This window comes from Mizuhopecten yessoensis, unplaced genomic scaffold (assembly GCF_002113885.1).
Source record: "Mizuhopecten yessoensis strain PY_sf001 unplaced genomic scaffold, ASM211388v2 scaffold523, whole genome shotgun sequence".
NCBI classification, from domain to species: Eukaryota; Metazoa; Mollusca; class Bivalvia; order Pectinida; family Pectinidae; genus Mizuhopecten; species Mizuhopecten yessoensis.
Window position 1 is genome coordinate 1,037,880 of NW_018403589.1, and position 21,358 is coordinate 1,059,237.

The window sequence follows — 21,358 nt, forward strand, 5'->3', positions numbered from 1 at the left end:
TTATACAAATGCTGGGCAAAAAGAGACAATGCAGTTATGATGTTAGAATTGCTCCTGGGGTCTGACCATGCCATAACCCTAGGGACCTAGTTTCCGATTCACAGCTTGGAAACAGTTCAGATTCCAAACCCATAACCATACATAAAATTGCTGGGCATGAAAAATCTAATACAGATTGGCCTTGGGGTCTGGCATATGTCCTCGGATCTCATTTGGAGAATATTTTGCCATGATTGCTTAGATATCCAGGTGAGCGATACAGGCCCTCTGGGATCATGTCAGGTTTTAACTAGGGTTGAAGAATTAAAAATATAATGTTTTATTCTGTTTTACATATTACAAACATTGTCATGTTATATGTAATTTAAATGTGCTGAAGCGTTCTGCTAAATGCTGTGGAAATATTTCTTCCCAAAATTATTTGGGCCACCAATATGTCACTTGGGCAAGTGCTTCAAATTTTTTACTCGCCCAAAAAAAAATTGGGGGCCAGCCAATGCAGGTTCCCCCCTATCCTTTATAGTTCATGTTTACTTTTGAAACTGATCAGTTAAACAAAATGGCCTACCGACAGCCGTCTTTGATTTTTGACCTTGAAGGTTTGTCAGTACACTATTTAACTCAGGAATAACTTGAGGGATCTTTCTCAAATTTGATATGTAGGTTCACCTTGATCCCTCGTTGTGCATGTTATATTTTGAGACTGATCATAAAAACAAAATGGCTAAAGGAAGAACTTAACAGATCTTTCTCATATTGCAATGATCGATTCTATTTCTTTCACATTAAGTACTGTACTAGTAAATATGTGAAATGACAAACTCACTTTGAAGGTTAGCTTTCATACACAACAGTATTAAGTTTAGATCAAAAGTTATCTCAAGGTGCATTTACTGTTAACATGACTCGATCAAACAGATGAGAGGAAAGAAGAGAAAAGATCGAACTGACAAAGAACTAATGAAGATGGTACAATGGTGGGCGCCAAGATCCCTCTGGGATCTCTTGTTTTTTTTATTCAAATGTCTTTAAAAGATATTGTGATATAATTAGGTAGAAGGTATAGTGGTGTGCTAATCTTTGTTATGCTTGTGTTTTCTTTTCTTTTTATGGTGCGACACGTGTTCCTCTGAAGTTTCCGTAGTCTCCACATTTGAGTGATCTTCTATTTCAGCAGCCTCAAAATTGTCATCAACAGAGCAAGTATTCATTTCTAAATCACGGTGTTTATGTTTTTTCTTGTGCTTTTTGACCACCTTCTCTTCAATATCAGCAGCCACACAATGATCATCAACAGAGCAAGTACTCATTTCTAAATCACGATTTTTATGCTTCTTCTTGTGCTTTTTTATCACATTTGACTTGTCTTCCTCTCCTGTTTCACCAGCCTCAAAATGATTTCCGAGAGAGCAAGACTTCATTTCTAAATCACGGTTTTTATGCTTCTTCTTTTTCTTGTGTTTTTTTACCGACACTCCATTTTCTTCCTCTATATTTTCATCACAAGCATCAACATTCAGAGACAGATCTCCATTAGCACAAACATCATCATTACCATCAGTATCTACACAATCTGGATTTTCAACAAGGTTCATTCCATGTTTCTTTCTCTTCCTTTTGCTTTCAGGTTCACTTTCTTTTTCTCCGTGTTTCCGTTTTTTCGTTCCGTTTTCCTCAATAAAAGTTTCCTCGTCACTGTCATTACTTTTTTTACACTTCTTTTTCTTTGATACAACTGTTGTATCAGTTGTTTCGATATCATTTGAGCATGTTTCTTGCTCGCTACTGATTTCAGATTCATCCTTCTCTCTCATTTTCTTCTTTTTCTTTGCATGTTTAGGCACTGTTCTGTTGACGTCTGGGTTGGTTTCCACCCTTTCAAAACAGGCTACAAAGAACCCATTAGACAGTGAGTTTTCAGGCGACATTCGTAGAAAACAGTCTGAACTGTCATAACCAGGGAGACCTCTGTCTGGCCAATCAGGAAACACCTTACAAACTTTGAACTGACCCTCAACAATGGTTTCCAGTTCACTGATGACCTCTTCGTTCTCCTCAGCATGAATAGAACATGTTGAGTAGACTACTCGCTTCACGTTTGGGAACTTCATGGCATGTTTTAGCATTGTCACCTGCAAACGAAGATTTATAATTAGTGTATTATACTATTAACTAAGTATTAATGTATAATTAGGGTCACCAAAAAGTTTTTCTTTATTTCATTGCATTTCAACCAATTTTATTCAAGAAGGTACAAGAATGGGATTAAACAAGAGGCTTTGACTATAGTATACTGGCAAATTTTCACCCAGTCAACTTTTGCCCTTCACCCATGACGTCAATTTTCGCCTAGTGTTAATTTCGTCCTTCACAGTTCATTACTATGTGTATTCTATGTTACAAAATACAAGAAACTTTATTTTTGTTGTATATATGTAACATGAAACATAAGCTCTGAAGATCAGAGCTATTCTTACGACAGAAATGTTGTTTACTCACATTCGCTAATCCTATTATGGTAAATTTGCACTAATCACGTAGGGCAAAAAAGGCGCAAATTAAACTCTAATGAAAATTTCTCTGTATACAGTATATCTTTCTTCTTTTTGCGAAAGAATTTTTGAAGGAGTACAGCTGCAGGGATAAGAATGATCAATTATTTACCTGAAAGTTTGACAAGGTGTCCAGTCTTTGAGATGAGGATGTTGATGGGTCATCAATTATTTCATTCATTCTGCTCACAATTCCTGTAAATAAGATGATTTATTCTGTAAATACTACAAACATTCCAGTGATTCGACTAGTAATTATAACTTGTATATACAGTAAAACCTTGACAAAGCACCCCTCACTTAATCTGCTACCACCAACATACTTTGGTATGTATAAATAATATCAATATTACACTAGTAAAGATTACATGTTTAACAACTATTACCAAAATGAGGATGGAATGCAGTCAGAGAAGAATATCAAGTTAACCAATAGTATATATTGCTTAGTGCTGGGCTTTTGAATCACATACCTAGCTATTTTAAAGGTTAAGGTTAAAGTCTGCCGAGTTGTTTGGAAGGAGACCACCGCAATGTTAGCTAGTTTAGGTGAAAAAAACGTTTGTTCTTTGTGGCCTAATGCAAAACATTTCGTAAAAACCTGCATTAGGGTCATCCCTTCATTTACAGTATTTATCCTACAATAAGCCCCAGGGGTCAGTTCACAATTTTTTTTAATCAATTTTCTTCTGAACTGCAGTATATATGAGTAGGCTAACTACCAGACATGGGCTTATTATTGGATTAATACGGTATATACCATCTGATCCCTATGATAAATACAGTATATAACGTCTGATCCCTATGATAAATATGATATATAACATCTGATCCCTATGATAAATACAGTATATAACATCTGATCCCTATGATAAATACAGTATATAACATCTGATCCCTTTGATAAATACGATATATATAACATCTGATCCCTATGATAAATACGGTATATACCATCTGATCCCTATGATAAATACGGTATATAATGTGTGATCCCTTTGATAAATACAGTATATACCATCTGATCCCTATGATAAATTCGGTATATAGCAGCTGATCCCTATGATAAATACAGTATATACCATCTGATCCCTATGATAAATTCGGTATATAACATCTGATCCCTATGATAAATACGGTATATAACATCTGATCCCTATGATAAATACAGTAAATACCATCTGATCCCTATGATAAATACTGTATATAACGTCTGATCCCTATGATAAATACGGTATATAATGTCTGTTCCCTATGATAAATTCGGTATATAACATCTGATCCCTATGATAACTACAGTATATCACGTCTGATCCCTATCATAAATACGGTATATAACATCTGATCCCTTTGATAAATACGGTATATAACATTTGATCCCTATCATAAATACGGTATATACCATCTGATCCCTATGATAAATACTGTATATAACGTCTGATCCCTATGATAAATACAGTATATAAAATCTGATCCCTTTGATAAATACGGTATATAACATCTGATCCCTATGATAAATACAGTATATACCATCTGATCCCTATGATAAATACAGTATATCACGTCTGATCCCTATGATAAATACAGTATATAACATCTGATCCCTTTGATAAATACGGTATATAACATCTGATCCCTATCATAAATACGGTATATACCATCTGATCCCTATGATAAATACGGTATATAATGTCTGATCCCTTTGATAAATACGGTATATAACATCTGATCCCTATGTTAAATACAGTATATACCATCTGATCCCTATGATAAATACGGTATATAACGTCTGATCCCTATGATAAATACAGTATATAATGTCTGTTCCCTATGATAAATTCGGTATATAACATCTGACCCCTATGATAAATACCGTATATAACGTCTGATCCCTATCATAAACACAGTATATCACGTCTGCTCCCTATCATAAATACAGAATATCACGTCGGATCCCTATGATAAAGACAGTATATCAAGTCTGCTCCCTATCATAAATACAGTTTATCACGTCTGATCCCTATCATAAACACAGTATATCACGTCCGATCCCTATGATAAAGACAGTATATCAAGTCTGATCCCTATGATAAATACGGTATATAACATCTGATCCCTATGACAAATACAGTATATCGCGTCTGATCCCTAGAAAAATATGGTATATAACATCTGATCCGTATGATAAATACGGTATATAACTTCTGATCCCTATCATAAATACAGTATATCACGTCTGATCCCTATGATAAATACGGTATATAACATCTGTTCCCTATGATAAATACGGTATATAACATCTGATCCCTATGATAAATACAGTATATCACGTCTGATCCCTATGATTAATACGGTATATAACATCTGTTCCCTATGATAAATACAGTATATAACGTCTGATCCCTATGATAAATACGGTATATAACATCTGATCCCTATGATAAATACAGTGTATAACATCTAATCCCTATGATAAATACGGTATATAACATCTGATCCCTATGATAAATATGGCATGATTCAGCATGACCATCAAAAGTTCTCATCATGCAACTATCAATACATATTAAATAATCTCAAAACCAGAAATTCAACAATGACACAGGTTTATTCCATGTCTAGCATCAACATGCTCAAATCCTACCAGAACCATAAACTTGTCAGCACCAACTTTAAGCATTCTTAAATAATTACAGCCAAGCCAGTGCACTTAGCATGGGGCTGCATGCACAGTGGCCAAGTGGTCAACTTAAAGGCGTCTGTCTACAATCACTAGCTAGCCTAGGTTGGAGTCACCAGTATTGCTGAAGGTCGGGTTTTTTTCGCCAGGTTTTCCAGTTTTCCTTCACCACCAAAACCGGGCTAGTCCATAAATGACCATACTGTTAATAGGACATAAAGCACAACCAAACTAAACCTTATCAGAATTCAAACCCTTTAGACACTTTTGGCGAGCCCTGTGAACTTTTCAGCACCGAATTAAAACCTATCAAACATTTCTAGTCTAACCAGTAAACTTACCGGAGCCACTGCAGGAGGGGTCCACCAGCATGTACTCCACATCCTTGTAACGGGCATCCTGGGGATTGACCTTGAGGAAATCCTGACAGTTAGGTATGACACAAGTGACTCCTACGTTCCTCATCAATCTCTGTAGTGTAGCCATCCTGCGGCCATCCTTGTCTAAGGCAAACACAGTGCTGTGTGGGAAAATAAGGAGAACCTACGATAATCACTGTACTGTGTGGGAAATAAGGAGAACCTACGATAATCACTGTGCTGTGTGGGAAAATAAGGAGAACCTACGATAATCACTGTGCTGTGTGTAGGGAAAATAAGGAGAACCTACGATAACCACTGTGCTGTGTGGGAAAATAAGGAGAACCTACGATAATCACTGTGCTGTGTGGGAAATAAGGAGAACCTACGATTATCACTGTGCTGTGTGTGGGAAAATAAGGAGAACCTACGATAATCACTGTGCTGTGTGGGAAAATAAAGAGAACCTACGATAATCACTGTGCTGTGTGGGAAAATAAGGAGAACCTACGATAATCACTGTGCTGTGTGGGAAAATAAGGAGAACCTACGATAATCACTGTGCTGTGTGGGAAAATAAAGAGAACCTATGATTATCACTGTGCTGTGTGGGAAAATAAAGAGAACCTACGATAAACACAGTGCTGTGTGGGAAAATAAAGAGAACCTACGATAATCACTGTGCTGTGTGGGAAAATAAAGAGAACCTACGATTAGCACTGTGCTGTGTGTGGGAAAATACAGAGAACCTAAGATAGTCACTGTGCTGTGTGTGGGAAAAATACAGAGAACCTACGATTATCAGTGCTGTTTGGAAGAAAAGATGGGGAGTAAAAGGCAAATAGTGTGCCTAATGGGAAAATTATGGGGAGGCAATGGAAATAAACTAGAAAACAAATGTTAATATTTTCAAAGTTTACCTGGTTATCCATTTCATAGAAAATACATGCATACAGAAGAACTCCTCATGATTTAAAATTATTGAAACACTTAAACGACAGAATTTTTGCCAAACCAAATTAAACAACTACATGGAGTAGATTTCAGTCATAATTACAATTGGCCAGAAAAAAATAAGCATTTAACCTGCTTAACACATTCAAATTTAAGGCTTATACCAGAAGCCAACTCCAGTCCTTTTCAGGTAAACCATTGCATGGCCGATTGAAGAGTATAGTGATTAATTGAAATGTTTGGGAGCCACAGCAGGAGATCATCTGAATGACATCATATGTATAGTAATTATATTACAGCAGAATATCTCTAAATGTCTTGTTTTTAATGATCCCAACCACTTGTTCAAGGATTCAATAGTACATAAAAATGACAAAACACAGTGTCAACTCATAATGACAAAACTACAACTACAGTAACCCAGACGACACCCAACAGCCAGGCAACAAATTTAAGTTCTGTCTTTATAAACAGGTGTACATGTCTTACCCTTTGTTGTTGATCAGACTTGCAACATGGCTGGTCTTGTTACCGGGGGCGGCACAGCAGTCAAAGATGGTGGCACCCTCTGGTGGGGAAAGGATGTGGGCTGGGAAGCAACTGGCCTGTAAATCATCAAATTGTTTAAATTAACGAAACCTAGTCTTGACTGTTAATGACGTATGTACAATATTTCTGCACAATGTGTAACTATGCCAAATTAATAAACCAATGTTTTTATGGAATTCACAAGTTTATATCATCTGAGAATTAGACGATTTTTCCAGAATATCATTTTCAAATACAATTCACAGTATATTAGAACTTTTTTTTATGTCAATCAATATTGTTCTAAGAGATGCTGTTACTGCAGGGTTTAGCATATGTATACAAATGTACATGTACGTAAAGGAATTGTTCAGAAAAGAAAACAAGAGATCCTAGAGGGACTTTGGTGCCCACCATCATAAGCTCTTCATTAGTTCTATGCTAGTTAGATATTTTCTCTTCTTCAGAAATAGTGATAGCAAACGTTTATGTATCAAAATCGTTTCTCTTCTGATCAAGCTGAAAAATTTCAACATGCACAATTATGGACCAAAGGGAACAGTGGTGAAACTTGAGTAAGATCCATCAGAAAATTTCTGAGAAATAACAATAGCAAGAAACTGTTTAAGGAAGGACCATGGATAAAAGGCGATTTGAACAGCCCACAATTGAAAGATGGTTACAGGTTAAAACAAAACTAGATTTACCTAAAAACGTGGACTTTACGGATACTTCTTCTACCCTCATTTCTGTTTCTATATAAATATTGTTCGATATTTTAGTTTGAAAGTAAATACTTATATATATTGAATTCATCAACCTCATTTTATTACATGGCCCACTGCCTGACCATAGTGTACCTTCACATTAAGTCTGACCTCCATTCATGAAACGGTAACCAAAAACATCCGCTAGAAACCTATGCCTGTGTGTTGTATTTTCAGCTTGAGATCATATTGAGGTTGCAGTGAGCCAATTTTATAACATGACATATTGCTTGACTATAAAGTACCCTAAACCAAGTTTGAAGTCCATATATGAAAAGATAGCCATTCTTTAGAAACTTGTATTACATTTCATTTCAGTACCTAAGGGCAAAGGTCAAATGAAGGTCATGGTGATCTCATTTTAGGATGCAACACATCACCTCCCCATGATGTACCTATATACAAAGTTTGATGCCTATTGATCATGAAACAGTGGCTGATATATGCTCATGAAACTGAATAAATTTTAATTGTTCTATGTTTAAGTTATTGAGGTCAAGGTAAAAGGTCAATTAAAGGTCACATTGACTGCATTTTAGGATGTGAAATACTTCCTTCTCGTGATATATATATCTATATACATGTGCAAAGTTTGATGTCTATTCAAAAAACAGTAGCTGAGATATTCTCCAGAAACCATTTTTTCAGTACTTGAGGTCAATGTCAAATAGAGGTCACAGTGACTTCATTTTAGGATGTGCCACACCACCTTCCCATGATGACCGGTAGTACAGACGGACAGAAGCACACACGCAAACACCAATGCCCCCAATTTTGGTCAAAACAGGGGTATGAAAAGGGGATTTGAATTATGTCAATGGTGGATTATATCAAGGTTTCACTGTTGAAATAATATAATACTAAGGTCATCAGTTACCCTATCTTGTAATACAATTTTCCCAGACGTAAGAAGCTCATTTTCATGGAAATCTGTGCGTGGAGGAAAAACGAGGACGTCGTGCAGGTGTGGGTCCTGTAGGAAATGATAGTCCTGTAGGTTACTCACTGCGTCCTGGAACCTGAAACACAACAGTATAGTATTGAGGAATTAAAAAAATATATATATTTTTACAATTTGTTTCATTGCGTCTAAGTATAAAAGTTTGAAATTTACTTGCAAACAAAGTGACATTAAAGTGAAACATTTTTATACAATATTAAATCCCAAAAAAAAATTGCAATGACTGCATTCAATTCCAGTTGAGCTTTTTGAAAGACAGGCGACTAAAACCAATAATCTTTATGGCGTTATCTAGAATCTTCCTTTAAAAAAAATACCCTTGAATGTCCTTGGCGGGAGTGACTGATCGTTCCCAGCCTTCAGATTCCAAAGTACTGATCACATCAGATACAGAAGATTTTAACAGATTGACCCTCACATATCTGGGTAAGGTACCTGTAAAAAATATAGAAACAAAGACAGGTGACATTAAGGACTGGACACTCAGGTCATAGATATGTACGGTAAATTTGCGAGTATGGTGCGCACTCGGATATAGTATAGTGCGCAGGTACGTTTTTGGGGTCAGATTTGAAAAAAAAAAATTGAAAATAGAAATGAATTTTTTTTTTTGGAAAAAAAAAAATCCTTAAAATAAACGGTATCAAATAGGAAAAGTAGCATCAAAGGTAGCTTGGTGTTTATAATGCCAATTAATTAACGATTGATTGATTGGAGTCAACAAGCCCATAAAGGTCTCCCTACCGCTTGGAGCGAGTGGATGATGGGACGAATCCTGTAGAAACCAAACGAAGAAAGTGTAGGCCTAGCTAGGCCTAATTCTGATGCCAGATAATCGCCGATCAACTTATGTTTCGACATCTCAGCGGTTTTCTCATAATTACGAAAATGTAGTGTTTCAATTAAAGGCTCCGTTCCATGTTAGTTCTGTGGTGGGTTTCTTTCAAATCGCTAAGCCTAGTGTGCATGTTTTTTCCCCGGCCCACTTTCATGTTTTGACGTCATCGATAACCTCGTGAGTTATTTCAATATTATAAAGCATCATAAAAATAGGGTATTCTGCTTTTGTTTTTTCCCTTCGAGTAGATTTGAAAGGGATGTGTCCACGCTTCTAGTATAAACATATTTTTTATAATCCCTTTACGGTCAAATCAGTCTGTAGTTCTAACGGTGCAGTAGGGCTTCACGCCACGGCACATGTTGAGGAGTGAAAACAACACGGTCCCTCGATCGTGACTGCAAATAATTTCAATTAAATTGCAGTACAGTAGGGCTATTCTTAATCGGTAATCACTGATAGAGTATTAGCTAATTACTGCATTGTAATTTGTATTAACTGTGGTGTTGAGAAGTGTCAATAATTGTCGCTGAAGCATGGCGATCCTACCTAGCCTATAATTGACTGGGATCAGACGGTCGGTGGTTTATGCCCTCCGGTCATGATCAACTTACCTGTAAAATGTTACCTGTGCCCAGCTTGACCACAGATTAACGATTTTAATCATTTAAGAGTAGGTAAAAATTGTGTCACCAAATTTCATTATTTGTTGTTATTTTAATCTTCAAACTTATCATATATGACCGACGACTCAAAATAAAACTATTTGAAGGGAGGTAATCCAATATGGCGGACCAGAAACTCAGGAATGATAACCCAAGAATGCCTTGTTCCTGCGTATAGTGCGCACCCCTTTTCTGACATGACAATATTTACCTAAAAAAGTGTGCACTATACGGGCAAATTTATGGTAATACTGCATTAAAGCCATTTTGGTCTCTGTGGAGTATAACATATAGATAGATCTCCGCTACGATAACAAACAGAGGTACTAGGTTTATACTGTGTAATAAAGTGACTTTGACCTTTTTAGCTTTAAAGTCACCTTGACCTTTTTATATTACTTTATTATTGTGAGTAATAAACAAATGTAGGAAGTGGTGTTGTATATAATATCCATTTCATTAGAAACTGAGAAACCTGCCCTTCAACTGTATTTCAAATTTAATTGTCAATCAGAAGCTCCACATGTTTTGAAAATGTGAACCTTTACCTGCAAATGAAGTCTCATTCTGAGGCAGAAGTTGTTCCAACGATGTAACACCAGCATCAGCTAGCATAGACTCATACTTCTTTGTCAGGGCAGCACGATTACGAGTTATTACTTGCTGAAACATAACAAAAATTACATTTGTAGTATGACATTTAACAAATACAGAATAGAACATCCAATTATGTCTCAAGTACGCAATGAAAGTGGCAGTGTTTTGCAAGACATGAAAGTTGAGGGTTTAAAATCAGGGATAAATCACAAATTCTGATTCCTTTATGTATCAAGCCTCTAACATTTTGAAGGTCGAAAGGCATTTTTATGAGATGGTATACACAACTATACCCTCAAAGGGAGAAAAACTGAAACACTGGGTTGATTTGACATACACATGTGCTCAAAAGTAAAGCCAACTCTTTCATATGGATAAGAGTACATTTGACACTTGAAGGCAAGATAAGAAATGACGACCAAAGACAGCATGGTGTCAAATGGTGAAAACAGAGTTGAAAGACACGAATGTACATGTACAACTGACAGCTTGGTGACGGATTAACAGGAGTTTAGAAACTTCCCTGCTGTCCAGGACACCTGCAGAGAGCTTAGTAGCTAGGCTGTAAGTATATAGTAATTTGGTGTTACGTAGGATCTAAACATGTGGAATTTTGCAGTGATCTACCACGAATATATATATAAATATTATATTAAACACGCCAGTTCCATATAGTTGTAGCTATAGAAAGTAAAAAAGAACACTCACCTTGATTCGTCTGCTGGATAACTGAACTACTCAGTAGTGAAGCAGGCATAAAACCGCTCAAACAAACAAACAAATCTCACCTTGAGCCTTCCAGCATGATTGATTCCACGGCCGACTACAAAATCATGGACAAGAGTCTGAGCCAGCAGGTTATCTCCCTTCAGTAAGTGCTCTTTAGTGAGAAGTTTAGTGCGGTCCACCAGCTGCTGCAGCAAGGCGCCATACTTCAGTGTCTCACACACCAGTCCAATCAACTGGGGTTTGTTCTGTAGATCATCATTATTTATGTAAATTTACTGAAGAAAAATGTTTAACACCAAAATGAAATCACTGAAATATGTGGTGAACAAATAAGTATGTATCAAAACAGAAATGAGACATGTTGTTGGTTCAGTATGCACTAGAAATAAGATCTAGAATAGTCACAGGAATGTCAGATTTATAACTCCTGTCTCTGTACCTATGGTCTGTAAATTTGAATGAAAGATGTATGTTGAAGGAAAGACCTTGAGTTCCGTTGAGGACATCTTATTGTAACAATCACTTTGCAAAAACAAGAGGCCCAATGGGCCTGCATCACTCACCTGGTATTAATTTCACACTTGTAACCTTAAAAGTAATCTAAAAGTAAAACTATAGGCAAAATATCAGTACTTATGACTATAATTTATTCAAAGGAACCTGTTAAAAGATGTTAAAACATTTGACCGATGTGACCTTGAAAGACAATTAAACAAGGTCATTACAATGAACAAACTTTACAGCCCTTTATCTCAGGATGCAACTTGCCAAATATCACTTCCCTTGACCTTTTCTTTATTGAGAGTAGGTCATTTAAAGGTTTATACATATTTGACCAAATGTGACCTTGAAAGTGGGTCAAGGGAATTCAAATGAATAAGCTTGATAGCCCTTCACCCAATCATGCTACTGGCCAAATATCAACATCCTGGGCCTCATGGTTATTCAGAAGAAGTCATTTAAAGATCTTAAACATATTTAAACCTGGGTTGGTACTTGAAAAAAAGGGAATAGTGTAAAAGCTCAGCGGCAGAGCATCGCACCTGTGAGCCAAGGGTCGCTGGTTCAAGCACCAGCGATTGCACTATCTTTATCACTATTCCTCGTCCTACTACATTTGTAAGGAGTATCTAACTATATTATCATGAAGAACTTAGTTTTATGAAAAATGTACTCACTAAGTTATCCCTTTAAATGTTATGTGTACTGAGTATCAATCAAATTAGCGCAGTATTTCTAATCAAAGGGGCATAACTCTGTTAACAGGGGAAATAATTCAAATTCATACACTGTATTCACATCACTTTGATATAAGTTACTGTGTAACAATTGCAAGTATCATCTAAATTGGTGCAGTGATTTGATAGGAGCAATATTAATATGAATAGTGTTGTGCTACTGTTTAGTGTATCCTCATGGTCAAAGACTGTATTGAAGGAGGGTGGAATGTTGCAGAAATGGACTCGGTCAGTCTTGGGTACTTATCGGTTACATATCACAATAAAATAAATTTCACGCCCATTGCTTTTGTAGTAAATTGAGCTCCCGCTCATACTACAAATGTCAGCCTGACCAGGATTCGGACCCAGGACTCACCAAATTCTAAACAGACTTCCTACCAGTTGAGCTACCTTATCGCTGACAATCAACCAAATCCAGTTTTGCTACATTCCTCCCTATTTTTCTCAGGCCGGCAACAGTTAGAAAAAATGCCACTCTGATAACTGTGTGTGCTTATCAAAAACCGAAACTGGGTAACCATGTTTTCTTTTGCAATAAAATACGGCCACCAATGGCTCTTTATTTTGATAAAGATATTAAAACTTAATTCATTTAATACACAAACAAAGATAACTCAATACTTATATGTCTTGTCAGATTTCGTAATCCCGCTAAATACACAGACTTTCAGTATACAAATTAAACATTGTCGATAAAAGTGTGACAAATAACTTTCAGTGCTTCATTAGTAAAACTAGTGCTAAATCAAACAAATTCAAACATTTTTCTTTCTATGAACTGTTCTTGATTGTGGAACAAGCTTGATGAGAATGTGAAACGCGCCGGCCGAGACAGTTGAGGGTTTCAAAGACGCTTGTTTTATAGGGCTGTAACGATACACCTATGCCACGATACGATAAGTATCACGATATCTAGCCACGATACGATACATTTTGATATGATACAGGATGACGAAATGTTATGCTTCCTCTTCAAATGCGTCGCCATGTTTGATGTGTTCCCTGACTTGTAACTTTAATCTACAAAACATATGCGGCAAGTGGACAGTGATTTTCCATCGGTGACATTTAGCAGGAATCCAAAATGCTGCCAAACAGTTGAGCGAAAGGAAGCCGGAGTTTTTTTTAACCCTTTATGCTGCTACATTGATTTCTATGTAAAGGGGCACCACTGCTGAATTAATTAATAATTATTGAAATATAAATTAACTTACTTGATTTTTCAAATGTGCATAACTTGAAAAATATATTTTATATGTGAATAAAAGTTATATGTAAATTGTTCGTTATTGTCTTTAGTTTACATTAACGTTTTCAATTCTAAAGTTGCTTCAGTATTTACCTGTACAGGTTTAAATAAAGGTAAGAAAGGGTGAAACTTTTAATTAATCGGATTTAAGCACCAGAAAGATCATTTTAAAAATTATTTTTGTCAGCAAATGTGATTGGCAAATGATATCAGAGATTATAAACTTCATTTATGATATAAGACGCTGTACATTTACACAGAGATTCTCAGGTAAAAAGATCAGGTATTTCATCAACAATTGCATGTGATTTGCTACAGGTTTCAAGTCGTCATTCGATATATTTACTGTCACAGACGGCATATAGTATAGATATATATTACCGTAAAAACCCATGTAATTTGCGCACTTTTTTTTCAGAAATTTAATACCCAAAGTGTGTGGGGGGGGGTAAAATACACAGGTATAGAAAATTTCAAGGTTTTTTTCAGGAAATGATCGACAATTCTGGGAGATCGCCATCTTGGATTATCTCCCTTGGTACACGGAACTCTAAGACAAATGACGGTCAACAAATTAATTTATGTCAAACATTAATAAAAGATACAGTTGATACATAATGTGTTGTTTATGTGAAATCTGAGTTTATGTGAAAAGTATTATTAAATAGGTAACCGTTAACAAAGAAAGTTTAGCCAAATTCCTATGTCAGAGAATCGCCGATCAACTTACGACGTTAGGTTTCGACATCTCGGTGCGTTTCCCCATACTATTACGAAAATGTAGTTGTTCAATTTAAGCTCCGTTCCATGTAAGTTCTGTTAGTTGTTTTTTTTCAAATCGCCTATGCGTATAGCATGGGTTTTTTTCCGGCTCACTTTCATGTTGATCTCGCGTCTAACATTACATAAACACGTGATTGATAATAACCTCGTGAATTATTTCAATATTTACTAAATGAAGCATCGTAAAAATAGTCTGCTTTAACTATTTTTTCCCTTGGAGTAGATTTGAAGAGGATGTATTGATTGTCCACGCTTCTAGTATAAACATATTTTTTATAATCCCTTATCAGTCAAATCAGTCTGTAGTTATGAAAATGCAGTAGGGCTTCGTAATTCACGCCACGTGTTGGTGAGTGAAAAAAACAACAACACGGTCCCTTGATCGCGACTGCAAATCATTTCAATTAGTAGAGTTAACGGGTAATCACAGATATAGTGTTAGCTAATTACTGCATTGTAATTTTTATTGACTGAAGTGTTGAGAAGTGTCAATTATTTACGCTGAAGCATGCGATCCTATTGTCCGGGACCAGACGATATCGGTGAAATCATGCCCTCCGGGTTAACTTACCTGTAAATGTCGCAAAACCAGCAGTCTTGACCACAGATGACCGATTTTAATAATTTTACAGTAGTTAAAAATTGTGTGGCCAAAAAATATCGGCAAACCACGGACTTAGGTAATCTAATTCCGTGGCCAAACTGAACTGTGACATGCCCTGGTTTGAAGTGACGATACCCAAGCCGCCATGATGAGCCCTTCTCACTGATCGTAATTATGATCAATAAAAGGTATCTAATTATGTCTTTCACCAGCGGTTACTAAACATCGAATTACTTATTAATTGATATGTTTTTGTAAGCAAGTAAATGTTTTATGTAAAATATTGCTAAAATGAATTGATGTATGCCGATATGCGCACACGTGTGTGTGATCAGATAATTCAAAGGAAACGAACAACAATATACACATTTTACGTAGTTTTTTCTTGGTTTTTAATATCTTTACATCAATGAAAAAAAATTACAAGAAATACATTTAAAAAAATTTTTATTCAGAGATCGATTTTCGCAGTATGAACATTGTTTTTTTGGGTGCGCAAAATATTCGAGTAGAAGCTTTTTTCACGATTTTCAGCCTCAAAAAGTACCTGCGCAAATTACACAGGTGCGCAAATTACATGGGTTTTTACGGTAGCTACGGTCTAGTTAATGATTAAATCAATGATATATCGTTTGAGGAAATCAATCAGCTCAAAACGTATCAATGTTAATGTTCAATTCGGCCTCACCTGCAGACGACATGTGCGCCTCGGTCCGCCGATATTAACCTGTTTGCGTAGGACACAAAGCCGTTCATTGGAAAGTAACATATTATGTTACACCGAAGTATTTCCACATCAACCATGTCAAACCTTTCAAAACCTTTATTATCATTGTAGGCGACGCTGGAGAATAAATGTTTAGCGCGGTTTTCGGTGCATCGCGGTGTATCGTTACAGCCCTATTGTTTTAAAGACGCTCTCACACATTAGTGACATTACTACCAGAGTAACCAGCCTCTCTCCCGAAGAATTATATATCGAATTCAGAAGTTTCGCCCCAAAACTGTTACACCCCAAAAAATTTTCACATCACCCCAATTTTCAGTTCAGTTCGCCCCCCAGTATGACAACATATCGCCCCTAATTCTGTTTTGCCCTAAAAGCTATATCGCCTCTAAAATTCTGTATCGCACCAATCGCTACGAACCTATATTGAACTATAAAAGGCAGGTAATGGGAGGTAACTCAATTTTAGAGCTGTGACTATTTCCTTGTCAATATCAATTAATCATTTCTTGTTTCGAATAATTTCGCGTGGAAATAATCTAATTATCTTAAACATATATATCATCTAAAATATACAAATATGATACATGCTTAACATAGATATTATAGATATGATACTTTAGCTACCTTCGGCACACATGGAAATAATCGAATTATCTTTTACATATACCTGAATATTATTGTACAAATATACATATATATAGAGAGAGTTTATTATTAATTACTTACAACAACAACAACTTACATTAACAAATGATACAACATAATATAACACAAAGATATATATCATGCACAATACATCACTTAATATTTTTGTGGATATATTTTCCTAACGTTGTTATTTTAATAACCCCCGCCATCAATTCGGCGACACAAAATGTTCAGGAACCAGGAAAATAATTGCCTCTCTGATCTAAGTAATTTACTACAGATCGTCGATATATGGCTTTGCTGTTTGTTTAATAGCTACAGGCATCAAAGTTTGATGACAAGATGTACACATACCTAAAAGAAATATGTTCTTTATAATAGCACATGAAAACATGGATTTGTTGTTTATTTTAAAGCCACAGTACGCGTCGGTGTATGATGACAGAATGTACACAATGCTACATTTCCATCAGTCACATCATATGGAAACATAAACTGAAAAGGAAACATACTACTTTTACTATTCCGGCTTTGCAAAACTAAAACAAGAGGCCCAGAGGGCCTGTATCGCTCACCTGGATATCAAAGCAATCATGGCAAAATATTCTCCAAATGAGATCCAAGGGAATATCAGGGCTCAGGCTAAACTTTTTAAACCACTAGGCACTGTGCCTAGTGTCATGAAAAATCCACTCGGCACTCCTGAAATTTTACTGTACACCCGAGATTATGAAAAATTTCAATAAATATTTACTGATCTGTTGACCTGTTAGGATGATGTTGTTCAATGTCCATTAATGTTTTTTTCGTAAATACAATTACTACACATCATAACTACATGTTTGATTTCCATTCATCAAATATATCGTGTCAACACTGTACCTTTTGTGAAAAAGGGGTGAAGTTTTACTTCCATCTTTCGTTTCGATTAGTTACGGAACATTATGTAGTCCAGTTCCCTGCTGCGATTGCTGCAGTCGGGCCCCGCAGTACATCGTTCAGGACGCTTTGATTCAAGCGCTCATGTGATTTTTATGACAAGCATGAAAACGGCATGTTTTACGTTGTTTACTTCCGATGCTGTGACGAAAGTTACTTGGTAAAAAGTGTTCCATTGATTATTCATCACAATATTTAGGCGACAGATCTAGTGTATGTTTCAGTAATATTGACTTGGCACCGGGACGAGTGTGGTTGTAAATTCCACTCGTCCTTTTCAATTTTCACCCGGTCAGGACGAGTGGCCGGATGGTTAGCCTGAGCCCTGGAATATGCCAGACCCCAAGGCCAATCCTTGTAGCATATCTGTATTTGATTTTTTATGCCCAGCAATTTTATGTATGGTTATGGGGTGGGGATCTCAACTGTTTCCAAGCTGTGACTCAGAAACTAGGTCCCTAGGGTTGTGGCCGGACCCCAGGATCAATTCTAATATCATAATATCATTTGTCTCTTTTTGCCCAGCGTCTGTATATATAGTTTTTGGTTGGGGATCTCAACCGTTTCAAAATTATGACCCAGGGGTTATGTCTGCAAGGGTGGGGCAGACCCTGGGGTCAATTCTTATATCATGACTGCATTTGTCTCTTTATGCCCAACAATTGTATATAGTTTTGGGGTGGGGATCTTAACTGTTTCAAAGTTATGACCCAGGGGTTAAGTCTCCAAGGGTGGGGCCAGACCCTAGGGACATCCTGGAAGCAAATGTGCATTCCTCTCTTTATGCTCATCAATTATATATATGGTTATATAGTGGGGATCTCAACCATTTCCAAGTAATACATTTTTTTTGGCCCCACCCCTTAGCCCGGGGGGTCAGCCCCACCATTTGTACAATTTTGAATCCCTGCCTCCCATGAATGCTTCCGACCAAATATAATCAATATCCATGGTATAGTTCTACGGAAGAAGTCGTTTATAGCAATATAGCCAATTTGCCCCCTTTTGGCCCAGCCCTCAGCCCCATCATTTGTACAATTTTGAATCCCCACCACCTAGGGATGCTTCCAGTCAAATATGGTTGATATCTATCTCTTAGTTCCAGAGAAGAAGTCGCTTAAAGTAATATAGCTAAATAACCCTTTTTGGCCCCGCCCCTCAGCNAGAAGTCGCTTAAAGTAATATAGCTAAATCACCCTTTTTGGCCCCGCCCCTCAGCCGCCACAGGGTCAGACACACCATTTGTACAATTTTGAATCCCTGCCTTCCATGAATGCTTTTGATTAAATATGATTGATATCCAGTGCAAAGTTCTACAGAAGAAGTCGTTTGTAGCAATATAGCCAAAATGCCCCCTTTTGGCCCCGCCCCTCAGCCCCCTGGGGGGTCAGCCCAACCATTTGTACAATTTTGAATCCACACCACCTAGGAATGCTACCAGTCAAATATGATTGATATCCATTTTAAGTTCCAGAGGAGATGTCGCTTAAGGCAAAATAGCCAAATTGCCCCCTTTTTGCCCCGCCCCTCAGCCCCACCATTTGTACAAGTTTGAATCCCCACCACCTAGGGATGCTTCCAGTCAAATTTAATTAAATTCTTATCAGTGGTTAAGAAGAAGAAGTCGTTTAAAGAAATTGTTGACAGACGGACGACGGACGGATGCCACGGTATGGCATAAGCTCACCTTGGTCCTTCGGACCCGGTAGGCTAATAATATGTATATTTTTTATGCGCAGACCTTTCCGTAGTATACACAAGTTATTTCCCTTAGCACGGTAAACACAATCACATAATAATGGGAAAATAAGCAAGCTCTTTTTTTTAGGAAGGGGTCGTTATATTTTTTGGGGCGAAATAGTTGGGCCGTTATGGTTTCTTGGGGCGAACTGTTTGGGGAGTTGTGTTTTTTTGGGGGCGAACTGGTTAGGGGAGAAACGTCCGACACCCTCATATGCAGCCGTTTTGATCGCGATTAACTACTATACACTGACAATCTATCATACATCACAAAAAGCCATTGGCTTACCTCGATGTCAACTAGTGATTCAGTGATACAGCGATCCTGATTACGTCCGACATCGTCAGGTCGTTTCGCCATAAATCCCGTTTGCCCAGGGCGTTTCGCCCCAACCACAGGGGCACGTTACAAATGTCTGAAATACACACATATGCTATGCTGATATGGGTCACAACAAACATAAAGATACACAAGGGAAGAAGCTACGTCAGAGCACTACCGGTACCGCCAAATTTCAAATGAAGATTTTCAACACTTACTTTTGTTATTTTTTCCAGCGATCTGCGGCGATAGCTTCGCTTTGACTTGTAATAAAGTAATCCATCGTGATCAATTGTGTAATCATTCGTCTAATACAACCAATCAAGCACTTTTTCGGGGAATTTGCAGTTTTACCGCCTTGATTATCTTGAACCTGACCCGGAAATGACGAGGGCTTTTCGACATGTCTTTATAGCATACTGCCAAATACTGCGGAAAGTCCCAAGGCCCCCCGAGTAGAGTCTAGTCCCGCAGCAAATAATTTTTGGCGCAATATATAAAACATCATGTCTCGCATCGTTTCCTGGTACTTATTTTGCATTTTACGTTTAAAAGTTACCGTATCAAAAATATTGGACTATGTAAATGTGAAATACATACCAGAACACGATGCGAGACATGATGTTTTATATATTGCGCCAAAAATTATTTGCTGCGGGACTAGACTCTACTCGGGGGGCCTTGGGACTTTCCGTAGTATTTGGCAGTATGCTATAAAGACATGTCGAAAAGCCCTCGTCATTTCCGGGTCAGGTCCAAGTTAATCATGGCGGTAAAACTGCAAATTCCCCGAAAAAGAGCTTGATTGGATGTATTAGACGAATGATTACACAATTGATCATGATGGATTACTTTATTACAATTAAAATCGAAGCTATCGCCGCAGATCGCTGGAAAAAATAACAAAAGTAAGTGTTGAAAATCTTCATTTGAAATTTGGCGGGACCGGTAGTGCTCTGACGTAGCTTCTTCCCTTGTGTATGTTTATCTGTGTTGTGACCCATATCAGTATAGCATATGTGTGTATTTCAGACATTTGTAACGTGCCCCTGTGCCCCAACCTTTTTTGAGGCGATTCTTTTTGAGTCATTATTCTGCATATGCATTTGAATTGCATTTTCCTAAGTCTCCTTTAAATGAGCCTTATTTGTTCGACACCGCAATTATGCATGAAACATGATAATTAAGTCTTTTGTAAATTGGCGAACGGGACCCGAATCCACGTGGTTCTGACATTCTTTACGATCTACCCGGTCTTAAATTGTTTCGAACGAGATCTTTTAAAATGAAATAATAATTACCTCATATTGTGAACTGTAGGCAAGATTTTTTACAGATCCATGCTTCTCTAAAACTTTGTGGAGAACTTTCGATCCCTCAATGTACAGATTCATTCTCTGCCATGTGCTCGAAAAATATAAATTTCAGATTAACCAACAAACTTGCTAAACAAAACTGTAACTAGAAGAAAA

The 21,358-nt window shown here is 37.1% G+C and overlaps 1 protein-coding gene across 2 annotated transcripts; it reads right to left on the minus strand.

Moving 5' to 3' along the window:
- Positions 1 to 972: 972 nt before the first annotated feature.
- Positions 973 to 21,315, minus strand: LOC110450373 (probable 28S rRNA (cytosine-C(5))-methyltransferase). 2 transcript variants are annotated; one of them, XM_021497857.1, is made up of 9 exons: positions 21,188 to 21,315; positions 11,690 to 11,875; positions 10,853 to 10,967; positions 9,119 to 9,236; positions 8,718 to 8,859; positions 7,035 to 7,150; positions 5,574 to 5,752; positions 2,665 to 2,747; positions 973 to 2,132 (listed from the first exon to the last, which is right to left on the minus strand). In XM_021497857.1, the coding sequence occupies exons 1-9, from the start codon at positions 21,278 to 21,280 to the stop codon at positions 1,074 to 1,076; spliced, it is 2,091 nt and encodes a 696-aa protein (XP_021353532.1). In that variant the 5' UTR covers positions 21,281 to 21,315; the 3' UTR covers positions 973 to 1,073. The 2 variants fall into 2 exon arrangements, with proteins under 2 accessions (XP_021353532.1, XP_021353541.1); XM_021497866.1 differs by lacking the exon at positions 21,188 to 21,315 and adding an exon at positions 19,854 to 19,959.
- Between the last annotated feature and the right edge of the window lie 43 nt (positions 21,316 to 21,358).

Excerpts from the sequence above, each read along its gene's own strand:
- LOC110450373 (XM_021497857.1), bottom strand. The coding sequence starts at position 21,280 with ATGAATCTGTACATTGAGGGATCGAAAGTTCTCCACAAAGTTTTAGAG. Across the intron at positions 9,237-10,852 it reads GAATGAGACTTCATTTGCAG|GTACCTTACCCAGATATGTG; the intron begins GTAAAGGTTCAC and ends TATTTTTTACAG. Across the intron at positions 8,860-9,118 it reads CCCGCCAAGGACATTCAAGG|GTTCCAGGACGCAGTGAGTA; the intron begins GTATTTTTTTTA and ends GTTGTGTTTCAG.